The 18,525-nt window shown below is 42.3% G+C and overlaps 2 protein-coding genes across 5 annotated transcripts in view; one reads left to right on the top strand and one right to left on the bottom strand.

Moving 5' to 3' along the window:
* Positions 1 to 3,979, bottom strand: part of rcor2 (REST corepressor 2) — a 73,062-nt gene extending 69,083 nt beyond the window's left edge. For all 3 annotated transcript variants that reach the window (XM_043682543.1, XM_043682542.1, XM_043682544.1), the window contains exon 1: positions 3,897 to 3,979. The gene's annotated coding sequence lies outside the window, so the exon portion shown is untranslated. The remainder of the gene's footprint in view (positions 1 to 3,896) is intronic.
* naa40 (N-alpha-acetyltransferase 40, NatD catalytic subunit) lies at positions 3,947 to 14,242 on the top strand. 2 transcript variants are annotated; one of them, XM_043682547.1, is made up of 8 exons: positions 3,947 to 4,034; positions 4,448 to 4,543; positions 5,543 to 5,595; positions 9,609 to 9,704; positions 10,431 to 10,592; positions 11,121 to 11,204; positions 11,503 to 11,623; positions 12,892 to 13,022. In XM_043682547.1, exons 1-7 carry the CDS (start codon positions 4,029 to 4,031, stop codon positions 11,603 to 11,605), a joined length of 600 nt encoding a protein of 199 aa, XP_043538482.1. In that variant the 5' UTR covers positions 3,947 to 4,028; the 3' UTR covers positions 11,606 to 11,623; positions 12,892 to 13,022. The 2 variants fall into 2 exon arrangements, with proteins under 2 accessions (XP_043538482.1, XP_043538481.1); XM_043682546.1 differs by lacking the exon at positions 11,503 to 11,623 and adding an exon at positions 11,673 to 11,750 and having other exon boundaries at positions 3,952 to 4,034; positions 12,892 to 14,242.
* Positions 14,243 to 18,525: the final 4,283 nt, after the last annotated feature.

Consider the following 18,525-nt stretch of genomic DNA (forward strand, 5'->3'; position numbering starts at 1 on the left):
GGTGCAGAGGAGTTTTACCAGGATGTTGCCTGGTATGGTAGGAAGATCGTATGAGGAAAGGCTGAGGCACTTGGGGCTGTTTTCATTGGAGAAAAGAAGGTTTAGGGATGACTTGATAGAGGTGTACAAGATAATTGGGGTTTAGATAGCTTTGACCATGAGAACCTTTTTCCACGTATGGAGTCAGCTATTACGAGGGAGCATAGCTTTAAATTAAGGGGTGATAGGTATAGGACAGATGTTAGGGGTAGATTCTTTACTCAGCGAGTCGTGAGTTCATGGAATGCCCTGCCAGTAGCAGTGGTGGACTCTCCCTCTTTATGGGCATTTAAACGGGCATTGGATAGGCATATGGAGGATAGTGGGTTAGTGTAGGTTAGGTGGGCTTGGATCGGCACAACATCGAGGGCCAAAGAGCCTGTACTGCGCTGTATTTTTCTATGTTCTATGTTCTATTTGTTCAACCTTACTGAACTTTTTGAAGCGGTAACAAAGGGTAGACAAGGGTAATGAAATAAAGGTAATCTGTGTTTCTAAAAAGCCATTGAAACTGAAAATGTATATTGACAGATTTTTGTTTACCAAAGGTATGGGGCAATGATGGGATCAAGTTTCTGATCAACCGTGATCTCATTAAATGGTGATGCACACTCTTGGTTGCCACATAATTAAGATAAATGAACAAGGTTGAAGCATGTGAAATTGTGACAAGTAGCAGAAAGGATAGCAAGCAATGTAGAGGTAAAAGGTACCTATTCAGAATTACAGCTGACTCCCACAAAACCATTATTGTTTACAATACATATTAATGATTTAGACTTCCGAATCAAAAACAGTTTCTAAATTTGAGAATGATGTAGGAATTTGAATTCATTAAAGGAAAAGAACACAAACACTGTGGCTAATTTCTGGATGGATAGAATTGAAAAGTTGGTATGTTACACTGAGCTTATTAGAGCACAGTTGGAATGCTATACTGTATACAGTTCAGGTCACCTTTTAATAAAAGAGTTACAGAAGCACTGGAAAAGATTTTAAAAATTGCATGGATGGTACTGGAACAAAAGGTGAAATCTTGAGGATGATAAACAGGCTAGATAAGCATTCTCATATAATGTCTATTGTAAATACCAGGAGTATTACAAACAAAAGCAGAAACTGCTGCTGAAACTCAGTAGGTCTGGCAGCAGCTATGAGAAGAAAGCAGAGTTAACTTCTGAGTCCAGTGACTTTTCATCAGAACTGAGAGCAGTGAGGAAAATGGTCTATTTATACTGAAGATGAGATTTGAGGGAGTGATTAGATTAGATTCCCTACAGTGTGGAACCCGGCCCTTCGGCCCAACAAGTTCACACCGACCCTCCGAAGAGCAACCCACCCAGACACATTCCCCTACATTTACTCCTAACACTATGGGCAATTTAGCTTAGCCAATTCACCTAACCTGCATATCTTTGGACTGTGGGAGGAAACCCACGCAGACACAGGGAGAATGTGCAAACTCGACACAGACAGTTGCCCGAGGTGGGAATTGAACCCGGGTCCCTTGCACTGTGAGGCAGCAGTGCTAACCACTGAGCCACCGTGCTGTGGGAGGAGAGGTGAGCGGATACTTAGAGATGGAACCCAGAGAAATAGAGATGTCAAAGGGATTATTGATAACAGGCTCGGACAGAGGGAATAAATGATAATGAGAGCTGACAGTAGCAGAGAAGGATTGGCTGTAATGGATCTGGGTCAACCCATCTCATGTATTTCAGTTCCCATCCCTTCTCTCCCCTCCTACAACAACAGCTTTCACATTTAAAGGATTATAAGCTGCCATTTCCACCACCTCCAGCAGGATTTTGCAACCTGACATATATTTCCTTCCCCTCCTATGTCAGCATTCTGCAGGGACTGTTCCCTCCAGGATATCCTAGTCCAATATTCCTCCAATCCCAACACCTTCGCACATCCCCAGAGAACCTTCTTACGCAATTGCAGAAAGTATGACTTGCCAATTTGCCTCTTCCCTCTTCACTATCCCAGACATACCTTCCAGGTGCAGCAGCGATTTACTGCACTTCATTCAATCTAATCTACTGTATTCACTGTTGATAATGAGGTCTCCTCTACTCTGGAGAGACAGAATAAAGACTGGGTGATAACTTTGTAGAAAACCTACATTCTGTCTGCAAAAATGACCCCAAGCTTCCAGTTAAATACCACTTCAACACACCATCATGTTCCCATGCCAACATTTCTGTTGCAGGCATGCTGCAGTGTTCCAGTGATCGTCAGTGCAAGTTCGAAAACAGTATCTCATTTTCCGGTTGAGTTCCCTGCAGCCTCAGGGACTCAACAGTGAAGTCAAGAACTTTAGAGCCTATTTCTGCCCTTACATGTTTCTTGCCCAGCCCCACACCTTGATTCTGTCTTTACATGGGTTGCTTTCATCACAGCCTATCCATTCTTTCCTTTCTCTCAGTTCTCGTTATCCCTTATTCAGCTTCTCTTTTGTGCTGACATACTATCAATACTCTAATCCCCTCAATCTGCCTACCACTTTCAAGTATCTCTCTCACTCTCTCTCTGGGGTCCATCTCCACGTATCTGCCCATTTCCCATAGAGTCATTCAGCATGAAAACTGACCCTTTGGTCCAACTTGTTCATGCCGACCAAGTTTCCCAAACTAAACTAGTCACATTTGACTGTGTTTGGCCCATATCCAAACCTTGGAGATAGTGAGGACTGCAGATGCTGGGAAGACAATTGATAAAACATGGAGCTGCAAAAAGCACAGCAGGTCAAGCAACATCATGATGAAGTCCTGATGAAAGGTCCTGCCCGAAACATCGACTCTCCTACTCCTCTGATGCTGCTTGACCTGCTGTGCTTTTTCCAGTTTCACATTTTATTGCCCCATAGCTGAACCTTTCCTAATGAAGTACCTGTCCAAATGTCTTTTAAATGTTGTAACTGTACTTGTATGTACCACTTCCGCTGGCAGTTCATTCCACATATGCTCCACCCTCTATGTGAAAAAGTTGTCTCTCAGGTTCTCTTTAAATCTTTCTTTTTTCACTTTAAAAATATTCCCTATAGTTTTGAACTCCAGTACCCTAGGAAAAATTTTAGTTACTAAGAATCGAAACGTTAACTGCTTTCTTTCTTCCCACAGATGCTGCCAGACCAGCTGAATTTCAAAAGCAATTTCTGTTTTTGTTTCAGATCTCCAGCATCCTCAGTTCTTTGTTTTATTTAAGATCATTACAATTGTATTGAGGCACCTAAGAGATGGAGCATGCTGTACAGATCTCATTGCACTCTGTACTTTCCAAGCTAAAATGTTTTATAATGTATTTTTATAAATGTCATGCGTAAAGTACATCCGTGGGGTGGGAGTGTGGAGAAGCTGTCTCTCCTTTCCCAGCTGAAGAGTGGTCACAAATAAATCTTTGAAGTTATGAAAGGCTTTTTATAACAAAGTGAGGAAGGAACCAGGACGGGATGGGAAGCAGTCACGATTAGATCAAATGGGGGGGGGGGGGGGGGACAGAGGAGAAACTTCTTCGTCTGAAGAGCGGAATGTGGAACTCGCTCCTATAAGGAGGGGACAAAGCGAATCGTGTCGTACTCTTTAAAAGGGGACGCTGGTTAAACAAATGAGAGGGTGTTGGGGAGCTGCTATGGGGCAGAACCACTGGCCCAGAGCTAGTGGGCGGATTGGTCTGTTTCTGCACTGAAAATTCATGGGGACAACGTCAGCAAAGCTCGATCCGACATTCAAAGCTAACCAGCCAGAAGTTTTGGATCATTCAGGACGAAGAGTCCTTCAGCTCAGTGAAAGACTGACTCCAGAGCCTCCTGAAGCTGCCAAGTGGTGACCGAATGCTCCAATTTACACAATTACCTGCCAATGTCCAACTTAGCGAATCCTCAGCTCCCAGCTGCTCCTGGGACCGAGCGGAAGGTGTAAAGGGACGGACCGGAAGAAGCAAAATTTGATTTCCGTCTGATTCTGAACAGCGCCGTCAGGAAAAACATGGGGGTGAGGGAAAGAAGGATGAGAAAGAAAGGGTGTGAGCGAAGACGCGGAGGAGAATGAAAGAGAGGGGGATAATTTGGACTGGAGGGTGGCCGCGGAGGAGGGGGAAGATTGGTGGGAGGGGGTGGCAGGGAGGATGGCAGCGAAGGGGGAAAATTGAGTGGGGGGGGGTAAGATTTGCATTGTATGTCAGAAAAGGAAGAGGGTGTAGTGAGAAAGGAGAGACTGTGCTGGGAGTTTGTTGAAGCGTTATTTGCAGAGATGAGAAACATGATGTCGATCTACATAGATGTCTCAGGCACTTACTGCTAATGCGGGTTGTTGGTCCTGACTGACTGGTTGGTTGGTTGATTGATTGATTGATAGATATCTGCTTTCCTGATAAATGATTTGAGTTCTGGATATTGATTTTCTAGAGAAAGTCATCTAAAGCCAAGGAGAAGAAGCAAAGAAGACTGGAGGAGAGAGCAGCAATGGATGCTGTCTGTGCAAAAGTTGAAACGGCAAACAAGGTAAAATAGTTTAGGGATGTGATAGGGAGCAAGTGAGGGCAAGTGCAGGCTGAAGGAGGGACTGCCTGCAGACCCTCTGGTGGAGGAAGGAGTGGAGTGAGAGCTGGGGAGGTTTGAGCAAGCTGGGATTGTGCATGCGGGTGGGGGGAGTTCTGGGGGAGGCTGAGTTTCCAGGAAAGCCGTCTGAGGGGTTGCTGTGTAAGGGAAGACACTTGGTATTCAGAGAGATGGGGTGAGCAGATGGGTAGCAGCTGTTGTTTGGGATAAACAGGGTTAGGGTTTGAGGGATGGTGAGGGACTTAGGGAGTGGATTTACAAGCTTAGATGATGTTGAGGTTCAAGGGGACAGCTGCGGGGTTGAGTACCAGGGATGGATAATGGGTTTAGGGCAGAGAGCCATTAAGTTCAGTTAGAGGTTGTTGGGCATGGGGTTTAGGACTCAGGATCTGGCTCCATTGCAGAAGAAGAGGCTGGGTTTGGGGAGAGGCTGGTGTTGGGATTGGGGGAATAGTCCCACATTGCCAAGTGCTGCCAAAAAGGAATTACTGGAATAATTTGCCCAAGATTTCTTCAGCTCCTATGAGTACAGGTGACAAAAGAGAGGCCAGATTGCAAGCTGCTTTAAATTTATTTCTGTTTTGAAGTACACATCTTGGTTCTACGACGGGGAGGGGAAAGCCAAGAGGCTTCCTGATGATCGCCATCCAATCAATGCTGCTACTGGACATGCTTGTTGGTGTTGGGTTAGGATATGGTGGGGCTGAGGTTAGGTCATGATCTTTCATAAGAATGTTGATTGTAGACCTGAAACATTAAGTGTTTCTCTTTCTAGATGCCACACCTAACTATTTCAAGTATTTTCTGTTTTTACTTTACATATTTAGCATTCAAACTATATTGGTCTTACTTGCCAACATGGGTTTGGAAGGGATAACGCATGATTTGTGTTGTTTAAAGAAATTTAAATTAAATGCAACTTTTTCTCTTTTGTATTTTAAGCTCAATGATCCATTAGCATCTTTTCCTTCCTTCAAAAAATATGACAGAAATGGGTAAGTATCATTTCTTGTAACTTCCCTCCCCTCAATTTGTTAACACGCATTATCACTCCTACCCAAGGACTAACAATGGACTTGACAGCAGGAACATTTCATGCAGCCCTTCAAGCTATTCTTCCTTCCAGTAAAATATTGATTCATCTGGTCATGGTCACTCCACCTCTTTGGTTTCCCCCAAACCTCATCAACCCTTGACTCCCTTAGCGAGTTTTGAGAAGATTTGTAGTTTAGGTTGAGGTTTTGGATGTAGGTTTGCTCGCTGAGCTACAAGGTTAATTTCCAGATGTTTCGTTACCCTACTAGATAACATCTTCAGTGGACCTCCAAACACTACATTGGACAAACAGGCAGAAAACTAGCCACCAGGATACATGAACACCAACTACCCACAAAAATGACCCTCTCTCTCTAGTATCCTCACATATGGATGAGGAAGGACACCACTTCGACAGGGACAACACATCTATTCTAGGACAAGCCAAACAAAGACACACACAAAAATTCCTAGAAGCATAGCATTCCAACCAGAACTCTATCAACAAACACATCGAGTTAGACCCCATCTACCACGCCCTGAGAAAAGGAACAGGAAGTGACTTCACCACAGGAAATGACAGCACCAACCCAAAGAAACCCAAACATATAAATAGAAAGCAGGAATTTTCAGCATTGCTTCACCTCATCTGTACTGTAAAATTCTATGCTCTCGCTTAAATAAGCGACCCCTTATTTATAAATTATGATACCTCATTCTAGATTCTCCCACGAGAGGAAACATTCTTACTGCACCCACCCAGTAAGTCCCCTTAGGATCTTGTATATTTCAATTATGTCACCTCTGACTCTTCTAAATTCCAGAAGAGAGAGATTTCATAACACAGTCTGCTCATTGCAGGTATTAGTCTATTAAACCTTCTTTGAATTGTTTCCAATACATTAACATCAATAAATATTGTGACCAGTACTCCAGATGTGATCTCACCAATGCCCTTCTAACCAAAGCAATAACCTTCCTACTTTTGCAATCAATCCCCCTCGCAATAGACCATAACATTTCATTAGATTTCCTGATTAATGGCTGTACCTGCATACTAATCTTCGATGATTCACATAATAGGACACCCAGAGTTCTGCAACCTCTGACCATTTAGATAATGTTTCTTTTTTTTTTATTTCCTTGTGCCAGACTGGACAATTTCACACTTTCCCACATTGCACTCCTTTATCAGAGCATTGCCAACTAAGTTAATCTATCTCTATCCCTTTGTCGGCTCCTAGTGTCCTCTTCACAGATCACTTGCCTATTTTGTGTCATCAGCAAATTTAGCTCCCTTCATGGCTATCTCAAAACTCGACATGTCAACACCAATCCCTCTGGTGGATGCTAGCCAGCAAGGTCAGTTAGCATCTGAAGAAAGAACAAATAAGTTATTGCTTCAGTTGGGTAGACCTCCTTTGGTCCCTTCATCCAAATTGTTTATATAAACTGTAAAAAAAAAAATTTAAGGCCCCAGAACTGACCCCAGTGGTACAATGCACGTGACATCTTGCCAGCCTGCAAACGCCCCATGCATTGTTTCCTGTTAACAAACCAATCTTCTATCCATACCAATGTGTTAGTCCCAAAACCATGATTCTCCACAATGATCTTTGAAGTGGCATCATAGCAAATGTCTTCTGGAAATCTAAGTACAATACATCCACTGGATCATCTTTATCTACAGCACTAGTTACTTCAAAGAACTCCAATAAATTATTTGAACATAATCTCCCCTTGACAAACCATTTTGGCTCTGTCTGAATACCTTGAACTCATCCAAATGTCCAATTTTAACATAGTTTCTAACATTTTCCTTTTATGGATATTAAGTTAACTGGCCTGTAGTTTCCTGATTTTCTTTTCCTGCTCTTCCCTTTTGGAATAAAGGAATTATATTAGCAACTTTTCATAGAAACCCTACATTCCTGAAGAAGGGCTTATGCCCGAAACATTGATTTTCCTGCTCCTCGGATGCTGCCTGGCCTGCTGTGTTTTTCCAGCACCACATTTTTCAACCCATAGAAACCCTACAATGCAGGAAGAGGCCATTTGGCCCACCAACCCTCCAAACAGCATTCCATCCATGCCACCCTCTCCCCTTCCCCCCCCCCCCAAATCTCCCCACACTGACCCCTGCTATCCAGGTGCACTTTCACAGGTCGGTAGTTGTTATGTCTCCTCAAAATCCGGTCAAGTATTGCCTGCTGTCAGGTTGGTGCCATAACATGCTGGTCTAAGATATTGTTCCAAAAACATTTAATTAATTTATCATTAAACTACTTTATACTGGAAAAATTAGATTGTTTAAATATAGGTTAAATTCTCCCATGATTCTGGATGTAGGTTTGCTCACTGAGCTGGAAGGTTTATTTTCAGACATTTCATCACCATACTAGGTAACATCAGTGAGCCCCTGGACGAAGCACTGCTGATGTTTCCTGCTTTCTATTTATATGTTTGGATTTCCTTGGGTTGGTGATGTCATTTCCTGTGGCATTGTCATTTCCTATGGTGATGTCATTTCCTGTTCTTTTTCTCACGGGTGGTAAATGGGGTCCAAGTCAATGTGTTTGTTGATAGAGTTCCGGTTGGAATGCCATGCTTCTAGGAATTCTCGTGCGAGTCTCTGTTTGCTTGTCCTAGGATAGATGTGTTGTCCCAGTTGAAGTGGTGTCCTTCCTTATTTGTATGTAAGGATACTAGTGAGAGAGGGTCATGTCGTTTTGTGTTCATGTTCATGCATCCTGGTGGCTAGTTTTCTACCTGTTTGTCCAATATAGTGTTTGTTACAGTTCTTGCACAGTATTTTGTAAATTACATTAGTTTTGCTTGTTGTCTGTATAGAGTCTTTCAAGTTCATTAGCTGCTTGTTCTAGTGTGTCAGTGGGTTTGTGGGCTACCATGATGCCAAGGGGTCTGAGTAGTCTGGCAGTCATTTCGGAGCTTCTTTGGGTTTGTCGTTGGGAAATCGGCAGACTGTGTGTTCATTGGGTACCTGTTCGTTTTGAATACACTGTATAGGTGATTTTCCTCTGCTCTGTGTAGTTCTTCTGTGCTGCAGTGTGTGGTGGCTCATTGAAATAATGTTCTATTGCAGCTTCGTTTGTGGATGTTGGGATGATTGCTTCTGTAGTTCAATATTTGGTCCGTATGTGTTTTTTTCCTGTAGACGCTGGTTTGAAGTTCCCCATTAGCTGTTCGCTCTACTGTGACGTCTAAGAATGGTAGTTTGTTGTTTTCCTCTTTAGTGAATTTTATGCCAGTAAGGGTATTATTGATGGTCTTGAAAGTTTCCTCTAATTTGTTTCGTTTAGTGATGACAAAGATGTCATCCATGTAGCGGACCCAAAGTTTGGGTTAGATGGTTGGCTGAGCTGTTTGTTCCAGTCTCTGCATTACTGTCTCTGCTAAGAACCCTGAGATCGGACATCACCAACCCAAGGAAATCCAAACATTATAAATAGAAAGTACGAAACATCAGCAATGCTTTGTCCGGAGGCTCACAGAAGATGTTACCAAGTATGGTGACAAAACATCTGAAAATGAACCTTCCAGCTCGGCGAGCAAACCTACATTCAGAACCTCAACCTGAGTGACAAATCTTCTCAAAACTTGCAATCTCCCATGATAATTGCTACACCTTATTGACAAGCACTCATTATTTCTTCCTTGATACCCTGCCCTACCATGTGATTACTGTTAAGGGGTCTATACACAGCTTCCACAAGTGACCTCTTGCCCTTTTCATCCTCATCTCTACTGCTTCTATATACGGGTTTCCTGAATTTAGATCATCCCTCTCTCAATTGTACTAATTTAATCTTTAATTATCTCTCCTAGTTTCCTGTGCTTCCTTAATGTCACATACCTTTGAATATTCAGGTCCCAATCAATGTCATCCTGCAGATGTTTCTCTGTTTTGGCTACTAGATTGTATTATATATCCCAATCTCTTTCTTCTACCTAGAATGAACATAGTGATAGAGTGTAAAAGAGTAACAGACTTGGACCCTAGCACTCTGGACTGGGCAGTGGAACTGACCAAGACGAACATGCAGACCATGTGAGTGAGCCACCGGATTGCATGCACCACTGGATGAGGGAATAGAAAGTGGAGATATCAGAGGAACTGTAGGTAATACTTTCATGCCACCCCACAGTAATTAAGCACTGACTGTCAGGGTTAGGTGGGTACCTGATGGTTGAGTTCAGTGATGCAAAATTACAGAGAGGTGTTGTGTGTCTATATTCGAAACTAATGTATATTGGAGAGTTGAGGCACACCCTTTCTTACACTGTTCTTAGCCCAGAATCTCGAATCCACTGTACTGACATTAAAGAATTCATATTGGCCCTCCCTCCACTTTTCCAGAAATGGCAATCGGATCCTATACACCCACCTATGAGAAGAAACAGGATCTGAATGTGTCACCTGAAAGATGGTACCTCTGATAATGCAGTTCTGTTTCAGTAATGGCACCAGAAATGTTGACTTGGGTTATTTGTACAAGTGACTGGAAGGAGACTCAAAACCAGAACTTTGAGTGATGATTGTGCTACCTTTAGCAATGGAGTTCTATTCTCTCTCTCCTAATCTGCTGCTCCTGCTACGTGTTTCTTGTGAGGAAAGTCAAAGGGAATGATGTTACGGGGAGTTAATAGCAGTAACAAGACAGGATCCTGGGTGTAGGAAAGCAGGTGTGGTTGAGCTGGGGATAGGGTTTGTTACCTGATGTAGTTATACCAAAAGCTTTGCAGATTGCTTCAGCCTTTTACTCTCTTCTGTCAGGTATGAGCAAAGTGAGTGGGGCTGGAAGGATCGGGAGAAGAAGGAAGAGATGACAGATGAACGAGCGTGGTACCTGGTTGCACGGGAAGGAGACAGTGCGGTGCCAGCAGCTTTCTCACATTTCCGATTTGATGTGGAGTGTGGGGAGGAAGTACTGTACTGGTATTCTTGCGTTATACTTAATGATTCCCCGCAGAGGGTGGCAGCTCCAATCGTGCACGAGTCTTGGCGGGAAGGGAGGCCGCACATGGGTGGCGAGGCCAATGGCGAGCTCCTGATGTAAAACTGCTGATGACAGGAAGCAAAGTACTGGTGCCCACGGAGTCTGTGGCACGGAAATGACCTGACTGACTGTGATTTAAGGTGACTCAGCTTTCCATCACAGTGAGTGTTCTGTCCTCTGTACCCTCAACCAACCTTGGGAGCCATTCTCCCTAACCCATTCATGTGCCACATTCATCGTGTGCAGACCTTGATGGCGAGTTTCGAAACATTGTTTGATAAGGAGAGAGGCGCATGATGGCCAACTCCTGATTCTGGCCCACCGCCAAATACAGAGTAAAGTTCTCTCTATAATGTCCCATCAAACACTGCTCATTGAGACAGGGAGCCTCGAAATGGGTTGAACATGTGTTATAAAGTCAGTATCAACTCTGAATAATAACCTGAAAAGTTTGTCTTGTGTTGCAGTTATGAGGTTCAGCTGGAGAGTCGGCTGAGGAGAAAAGGGTTGGGCAAATTCTTAATGCAGATTCTACAGCTTTTAGCAAACAGGTAAAGAGGTTGTGGATATTCTAAAGATAGTAAATTTGCCTCCCCATTCTCTCCCTAATGCTGGCTGTCTTCTAGTGCTGCATTCAGAGAGCTATTCTTGGTGTGTCAGCCATTGTCAGACAATGTTCTTGAGGCAGAAAAAGCATTTTCCCTGTCCTCTCCTCACATACTCTACCCCAGTCCAAGGTGGAGGCTGTGTTTAGATGTGGGACAAGTTGTTCTGAGCTGGCGTTATTTCTTCATATATTCAAGAGCCTGCAGTTTCTGGTCACAATCTCTCCATCTCCTCTCCCAACAGGTTTCCCCCTGTGAGCAGAGGGATTTGGCAGGCAAGATTGGAAAAGAGCCTGGCAGGAGCATATGGGGAGACTGTGTGTCACCCAGTTAGCAGACACTTATAAAGTGCTCAGAAAATGAGGGTAGGTTCAGTTTGATGAGATTGACTCTTGCTCTGTGCTTTTTCTGCAGTACACAGATGAAGAAAGTGATGTTAACAGTATTTAAGCATAACCATGGAGCTTATCAGTTCTTCAAAGAGGCGATGCAGTAAGTTGTGATCTGGAGTCTGCATTATTATAGGGATGTCTGAGGACACAACAATGAAAGTACATGCACTCGCATGCATGCAAATGCTATCTATCATACTTCCACATTCTCAGCATCCTATAGGTAATATTTACTTATCAACCAAGAACTAAAAACACATTGTCTGGTTGTTACCTAACGGCTGATTTTTGGAGGGTAAGAAACAAAGAACTGCGGTTGCTGGAAATCAGAAACAAAAACAGACGGGTCTGAAGAAGGGTCACTCGACCCAAAATGTTAAGTCTGCTTTCTTTCCATAGATACTGCCAGACCTGGTGAGTTTTTCCAGCAATATCTGCAGATTTTTGGGAGCTTACCATGTGCAAATTGATTGTTGCAGTTCCTACAATGCAATAGCAACAATGCTTCAAAACAGCTTAGTTGGCTGTGAAATATCCTTAAGTTTAAAAGATGCTCTGGAAAAACAAGTCTTTTCCTTACCTGGTCTGGCTGATGTTGACTTCAGTCCCAAGCTGTATGTTTGAAACTGTATCCTCATTTTTAAAACAGGTAGAGAAGGATGTAAATATGTCCTTGTCAGCATTATCGAAAATCTGAGATTTCTGATATCTGAAAATAACATTAAATTCAACATTAGGCAAGACTTGTCTTAGGCTATAATCTTGCCTACCTAACATCGGTGCAGTTTGACTTTGGAGCAACCATCCAGGGTTCTTGTTTGTTTGTTTGTTTGTTTGTTTGTTGTTTATTCATTTGTGGGATGAGGGTGTCGCTGACTGGGCCAGCATTTATTGCCCATCCCTAGTTTTTAAAGTGGGTCTGGAGTCACATTTCCTTCCCAGTTAGTGAACCAAATGGGTTTTTTCAACAATTGACAATGGATTCTTGGTCATCATTAGATTTTTAATTCCAATCCATTTTTCATTTAATTCAAATTCCATCATCAAGGTAGGATTTGAACCCAGTTCCCCAGGACATTATTGGGGTCTCTGGATTAATAGGCGAGTCATAATATCACCATGTCATTGCCTCCTCTTTATTGTAGGATTGCAAAGTAGCAATAGGGTCTTCAACCTCATGATATCACAAATTAAACTTCTGTTACTGCTGTGTTTGACCTTCCTAACCTTTCAATCCACAGGTTCGATATTGATGAGTCATCTCCTAGTGTCTCTGGGTGCTGTGGAGATGACTGCTCCTATGAGATACTAAGCCGGAGAACCAAATATGGGGAGCACCCACATGGCAGTCCACACTGCGGAGGATGCTGTCATTGAAAGATCAACATTGAGCCCCCATCTCCACCTCTCTAAAATTCCCCTTCCAAACAGATTCATCATACCATGTGAAAATGGAAACGGAGTTCAATGTACAAGCTATCACAGCATGTAAATTGTTGGAGAAAGCTTTGTTTGAAAGATTTCTTTCCCAAACATCCACTTATCTATATGTACTGTGAATAAAACCCAGACACTCTCTGCCAGCCCCTACAACTCCATAGCTGGCCATTTGGAGCCAAATCTCTTTGCTGTTTACGAGCCAAATGACAGCACATTCTTCTAAATAGTAAAAGGGCTGTTTCCAACTTTTTTTTTAAGAAGCAACTTATTTATATATAAAATTTTTAAAAAATAATTGTCAAGTCTGAGCAGAATATCGAACAGAAAAATACTGGAATTGTGGGACTTTTCTAAAGTTCAATTTTTGAATAACACTTCAGCCAGTTTGAGGACATACTGTATATTATGTCTGTAATATATTTAATAAAACAGTTTTGTTTGAATATTTTCCATTTTTAATTCCCATACACACTTGCAATGAGAACTGCCTATGTAAACCTGTCACAGGGTAATAACACCCTGCTGTCTGGAGGTACTTAGCGTCTGACGACCTTACATTGGTAGTGCCATTGTCCATGTGCAGGTAGAAATTTGTAATGGAATTAAGAGCAGAAATGTGGCATTAAAATAGGGTCTAATCTCCAACTGGTCCAGTTATTCCTCTCACTCTTCTTCACCTGAAGTCTGCAATAGCTCCCCATTATCTCTTTTCTAGATTTTAATATAAATAGAAATGAATATGTCCTTCTACTAGTTTTATGTCCGGGTCTGATATCACTGGCACCAAATTGCAGATTAAATTACCAGGGGTTGTAATGATTATATGTGACCCAGAAAAAGTTTGAGTACTGTGAATGGGTCTGATGATTATCTGTTCAGTCAGCCGGTGCATGTCAACCTGGATATGGTTTTTAAAGTATTGTTGGGCTTTGTGTCTTTGTCATAGACAACCAGAAACTGAAATCCAAACCACAAATTGTCCTTTATGTTGCAAACTTCCCTCTGATTATCTTTTCATTTTTGAATCATGTCTAACTCTACTTGTGCATATTAGGATTTGGTCCTCGAAACAGGATGCATCCAAACAAACTATTTGTACTATGGGGTTGTGGGCCTTGTTTTTAATATATTCAATAAATCTTTTTTACTGTTTTTATTCTCTTTCATTTTGTTCCTTACCATTTCTTGCCTTTTGGTTTCATTTTTTTTTCCTGATAAAGGAAGCAGGTAGTTTTGTGTCTGTAACAATTGATTTGTAGCAATTCTGTCACCTGCAAAGTGAAGAGCAGCATAACCTGATTCCACAGCAATAAGTGTTACGTTGAAGCATCAGGAGTCCAGGAAAATGGCAGGTCCAGTCTTTTACCTGGACCTGTTGAGCTAGAACATCAGGAATGTTGCAAAGAGGGTTGAGGCATTCAGTCCTTAAGTTTTTTCCAAAAGCCAATTAGATTGTGATTAGACTGTACCTGCAGTCCATGACCAACTCCTGCTCCCTATATCCAGTAGGGGACACAGTTGCGCTGTGTTCAACCCTTGTCAATGGAGAATGAGAGTTTATAGTTAGCACATTGAGATCAAAAGGCTGACAACTTCAGATTGTGGACAATTAAGGCTGACTACAAGTAGCTAGTTCACATTCATTTTTGTTGCCACACAGCAAGCACCAAGTAGGATACTACAGTAGAAAGATAAAATTATGTTTTGACAAGAACAGTTCAGCATTTATGGATTGGCCTAAACTGGTCAGCTACAGTGTAGAGGAGCTGGTGTTGGACTGGGGTGAACAAAGTTTATCAATCAATCACAACACCAGGTTATAGTCCAATAGGTTTATTTGGAAGCACTAGCTTTCGGAGTTCATCCGGTAAGACCATAAGACATAATTTATAGCAAAAGATTACAGTTCCATGCAGTTGAAATGATATATTGAATGAAGATAGATTATTGATAAGTCTTTCATCTTTTAGAATGGGTTGTGGGTTTTGGTTCATTAATATGTAATCCCCAGAACTACTTTTAAGTAACATTTTCAGCTCAGACAATGAATATTATCATTTCAACTGCATGGCACTGTAATCTTTTGCTATAAATTGTGTCTTATGGTCCTACTTCACAACTACCTGATGAAGGAGCAGTGCTCTGAAAACTATTGCTTCCAAATAAACCTGTCAGATTATAATCTGGTGTTGTGTGATTTTTAACTTGGTCAGCTATAGTTCAGTGCTGAAAATGTGTTGCTGGAAAAGCGCAGCAGGTCAGGCAGCATCCAAGGAGCAGGAGAATTGACGTTTCGGGCATAAGCCCTTCTTCAGCTATAGTTCAGTGAGCAGCAACTCTCCTGAGTGAGATGTTGGTTCAAGTCACATTCCAGGACTTAGGTACATGATCCAGGCTGGATTACTAAGACAGTATTTAAAAATTCTTTTGTGGATGTGGGTGTAGCTGGTCAGCATTTCCCATACCTAATTGCCCTGCAGAAGGTGGCATTTTTGAAGTACAGTTCTTGGAGTGCGAGAACATTCACTGCTGTTAGGAAGGGAGTTTTAGGACCATTGACCGTGAGGGAACAGCAATATATTTTGGATATTATTTGGTTTGGAGGAGAACGTAAAGGTGGTGTTCCCATGTATCTACAGCCCTCATTGTTCTGAGAAAAGAGGTTGTGGGTTTGGAAAATGCTGTTGAGGGAAACTTGGTGAGTAGTTCTTGAGCGTCTTGTAGATGTTACACATTGCTACTGCTATGCATCTGGTTGAAGTGAGTTAATATTGAAGGTGGATGGGTGCCAATCAAGTGGCTGCTTTGTCCTGATTAGTAGCAAGTCTCTTGACTGTATATTCATCTAGGCAAGTGGGGAGTGTTCCATCAAAGTTCTGTATTGTGCCTTTAGATGATGGGAGGCAGGAGGTGAGCTACTCAATGAAGAATTCCTAATCTCTGACCAACTGTTACAGCCACAGTGTATGTGTATATATATATATTGTTGAAGATGGTCATTGTGTGGAACTTGAGTGTGGATGTTACTTGCCACGTATCAGCTCCAGTCTGGATATTGTCTAGGTCTTGCTCTGTTTGGACATGGATTGTTTCAGTATCTGAAGAGTTCTGAATGGTGCTGAACACACAATCATCAGAAAACTTCTCAATTTCTGACTTTATGATGGACAGTCAGTCATTGATGAAGCAGTTGAAAAGGTGGACCTAGGTCACTACTGTAGAACTTAGTGATGTCATGGGACTGATGATGACCTTTAACAACCATATCCTATTTTCCTTTGTGCTATATATGATTCTAATCATCGAGGAATTTCTTGCCTGATTCCTATTGACTCCAGTTTTGCTCTGGCTGCATGATGCCATATTAGCTCAAATGCTGCATTAAGATCAAAGGTATTCACACTCTCCTCACCTTTGGAATTCAACTCTTTTTTTCTATGAGTGAACCAAGGCTATAATGAAGTCAGCAACAGAGTAACCAAATTGAGCATCAGTGAACAGGTTATTAATTTGCAAATATCATTAAATTGCACGGTCAACTACCCCTTCTGTTGCTTTACTGAATAGACAGTGCAGTAATTGGCTGAATTCGATTTGCCCTGTTTTGTTTTCTGTAAATACCTGGTCAGTTTTCCACATTTTCCAGCATATATGCCAATGTCAGTAACAGCTTGACCATAAGTGCAGCTTGTTTTGGAGAAAAAAACTATTGCAAGAATGATAGCTTTTGCAGTATCCAGTGCCTCTAGACATTTCCTGACACTATGTGGAATTGAGTGTAGTTAAGACAAAGATACATAGGTTCTTGATTAGTAACAAGATCAAGAGTTACAGGGAGAAGATACGAGAGGAGTTGAGAAATATATCAGCCATGGCAGAGCGGACTCAAAGGGCCAAATGGTTTAATTCTGTTTCCATGTCTTATGGACTTCTGGACCGAATTCTGAAGACTTGTATCTGTGAAGCAGTGGACCTCGGAAGGAGACAGCGATGGATCATCCATGTATAGTTCTGGCTGAAGATAAATACAAATTCTTCAGCCTTGCTGTATGCACTTGATGAGAATGAGGATATTTATGGCGCCTCCACCTCCAGTGAGTTAATTATCTGTCATCATTCATGACAATGTGTCCTTGTCACTGTTTGGTATTCAAATAGTCATCAGGTTGGTACCACGTTTTAGGTATGCCTGGTGCTGCTGTTGGGAAAGCCTGTTTGGAGAACAAATGTTGATCTCCTAGCTGGTTGGTAGTGATCGCATGGGGAGATGCCAAGCAATTGTGACTGAATATAATTCTGTTGCTGATGGCCAAAACACCTAGTAGATTGGAGGACTAGATTTGAGTTGCTAGATCTTTTTAGTGTCTTTGCCACTTAGAGTATAGAGTCATAGAGATATACAGCATGGAAACAGACCCTTCGGTCTAATCTGTCCATGCCGACCAGATATCCCAACCCAATCTAGTCCCACCAACCAGCACCCAGCCCATATCCATCCAAACCCTTCCTATTCATATACCCATCCAAATGCCTCTTAAATGTTGCAATTGTACCAGCCTCCATCCTCTAGCAGCTCATTCCATACATGTACCACCTTCTGCGTGAAAACGTTGCCCCTTAGTTCTCTTTTATATCTTTCCCCTCTCACCCTAAACCTATACCCTCTAGTTCTGGACTCCCCGATCCCAGGGAAAAGACTTTGTCTATTTATCCTATCCGCCCCTCATAATTTTGTAAACCTTTATAAGGTCACCCCTCAACCTCCGGTGCTCCAGGGAAAACAGCCCCAGCCTGTTCAGCCTCTCCCTGTAACTCAAATCCTTCAACCCTGCCAACATTCTTTTGTAAATCTTTTCTGAACCCTTTCAAGTTTCACAACATCTTTCTGGTAGGAAGGAGACCAGAATTGCACGCAGTATTCCAACAGTGGCCTAACCAATGTCCTGTACAGCCGCAACATGACCTCCCAACTCCTGTACTCAATACTCTGACCAATAAAGGAAAGCATACCAAACGCCTTGTTCACTATCCTATCTACCTGCGACTCCACTTTCAAGGAGCTATTAGGACCTTACCATTAAGTGTATAAGTCCTGCTAAGATTTGCTTTCCCAAAATGCAGCACCTTGCATTTATCTGAATTAAACTCCATTTGCCACTTCTCAGCCCATTGGCCCATCTGGTCCAGATCCTGTTGCAATCTGAGGTAACCCTCTTCGCTGGCCACTATACCTCCAATTTTGGTGTCATCTGCAAATTTACTAACTGTACCTCTTATGTTCGCATCCAAATCATTTATGTAAATGACAAAAAGTAGAGGACCCAGCACCGATCCTTGTGGCACTCCACTGGTCACAGGCCTCCAGTCTGAAAAACAACCTTCCACCACCACCCTCTGTCTTATATCTTTGAGCCAGTTCTGTATCCAAATGGCTA

This window comes from Chiloscyllium plagiosum, chromosome 45 (genome assembly GCF_004010195.1).
Source record: "Chiloscyllium plagiosum isolate BGI_BamShark_2017 chromosome 45, ASM401019v2, whole genome shotgun sequence".
Taxonomy (NCBI): Eukaryota; Metazoa; Chordata; class Chondrichthyes; order Orectolobiformes; family Hemiscylliidae; genus Chiloscyllium; species Chiloscyllium plagiosum.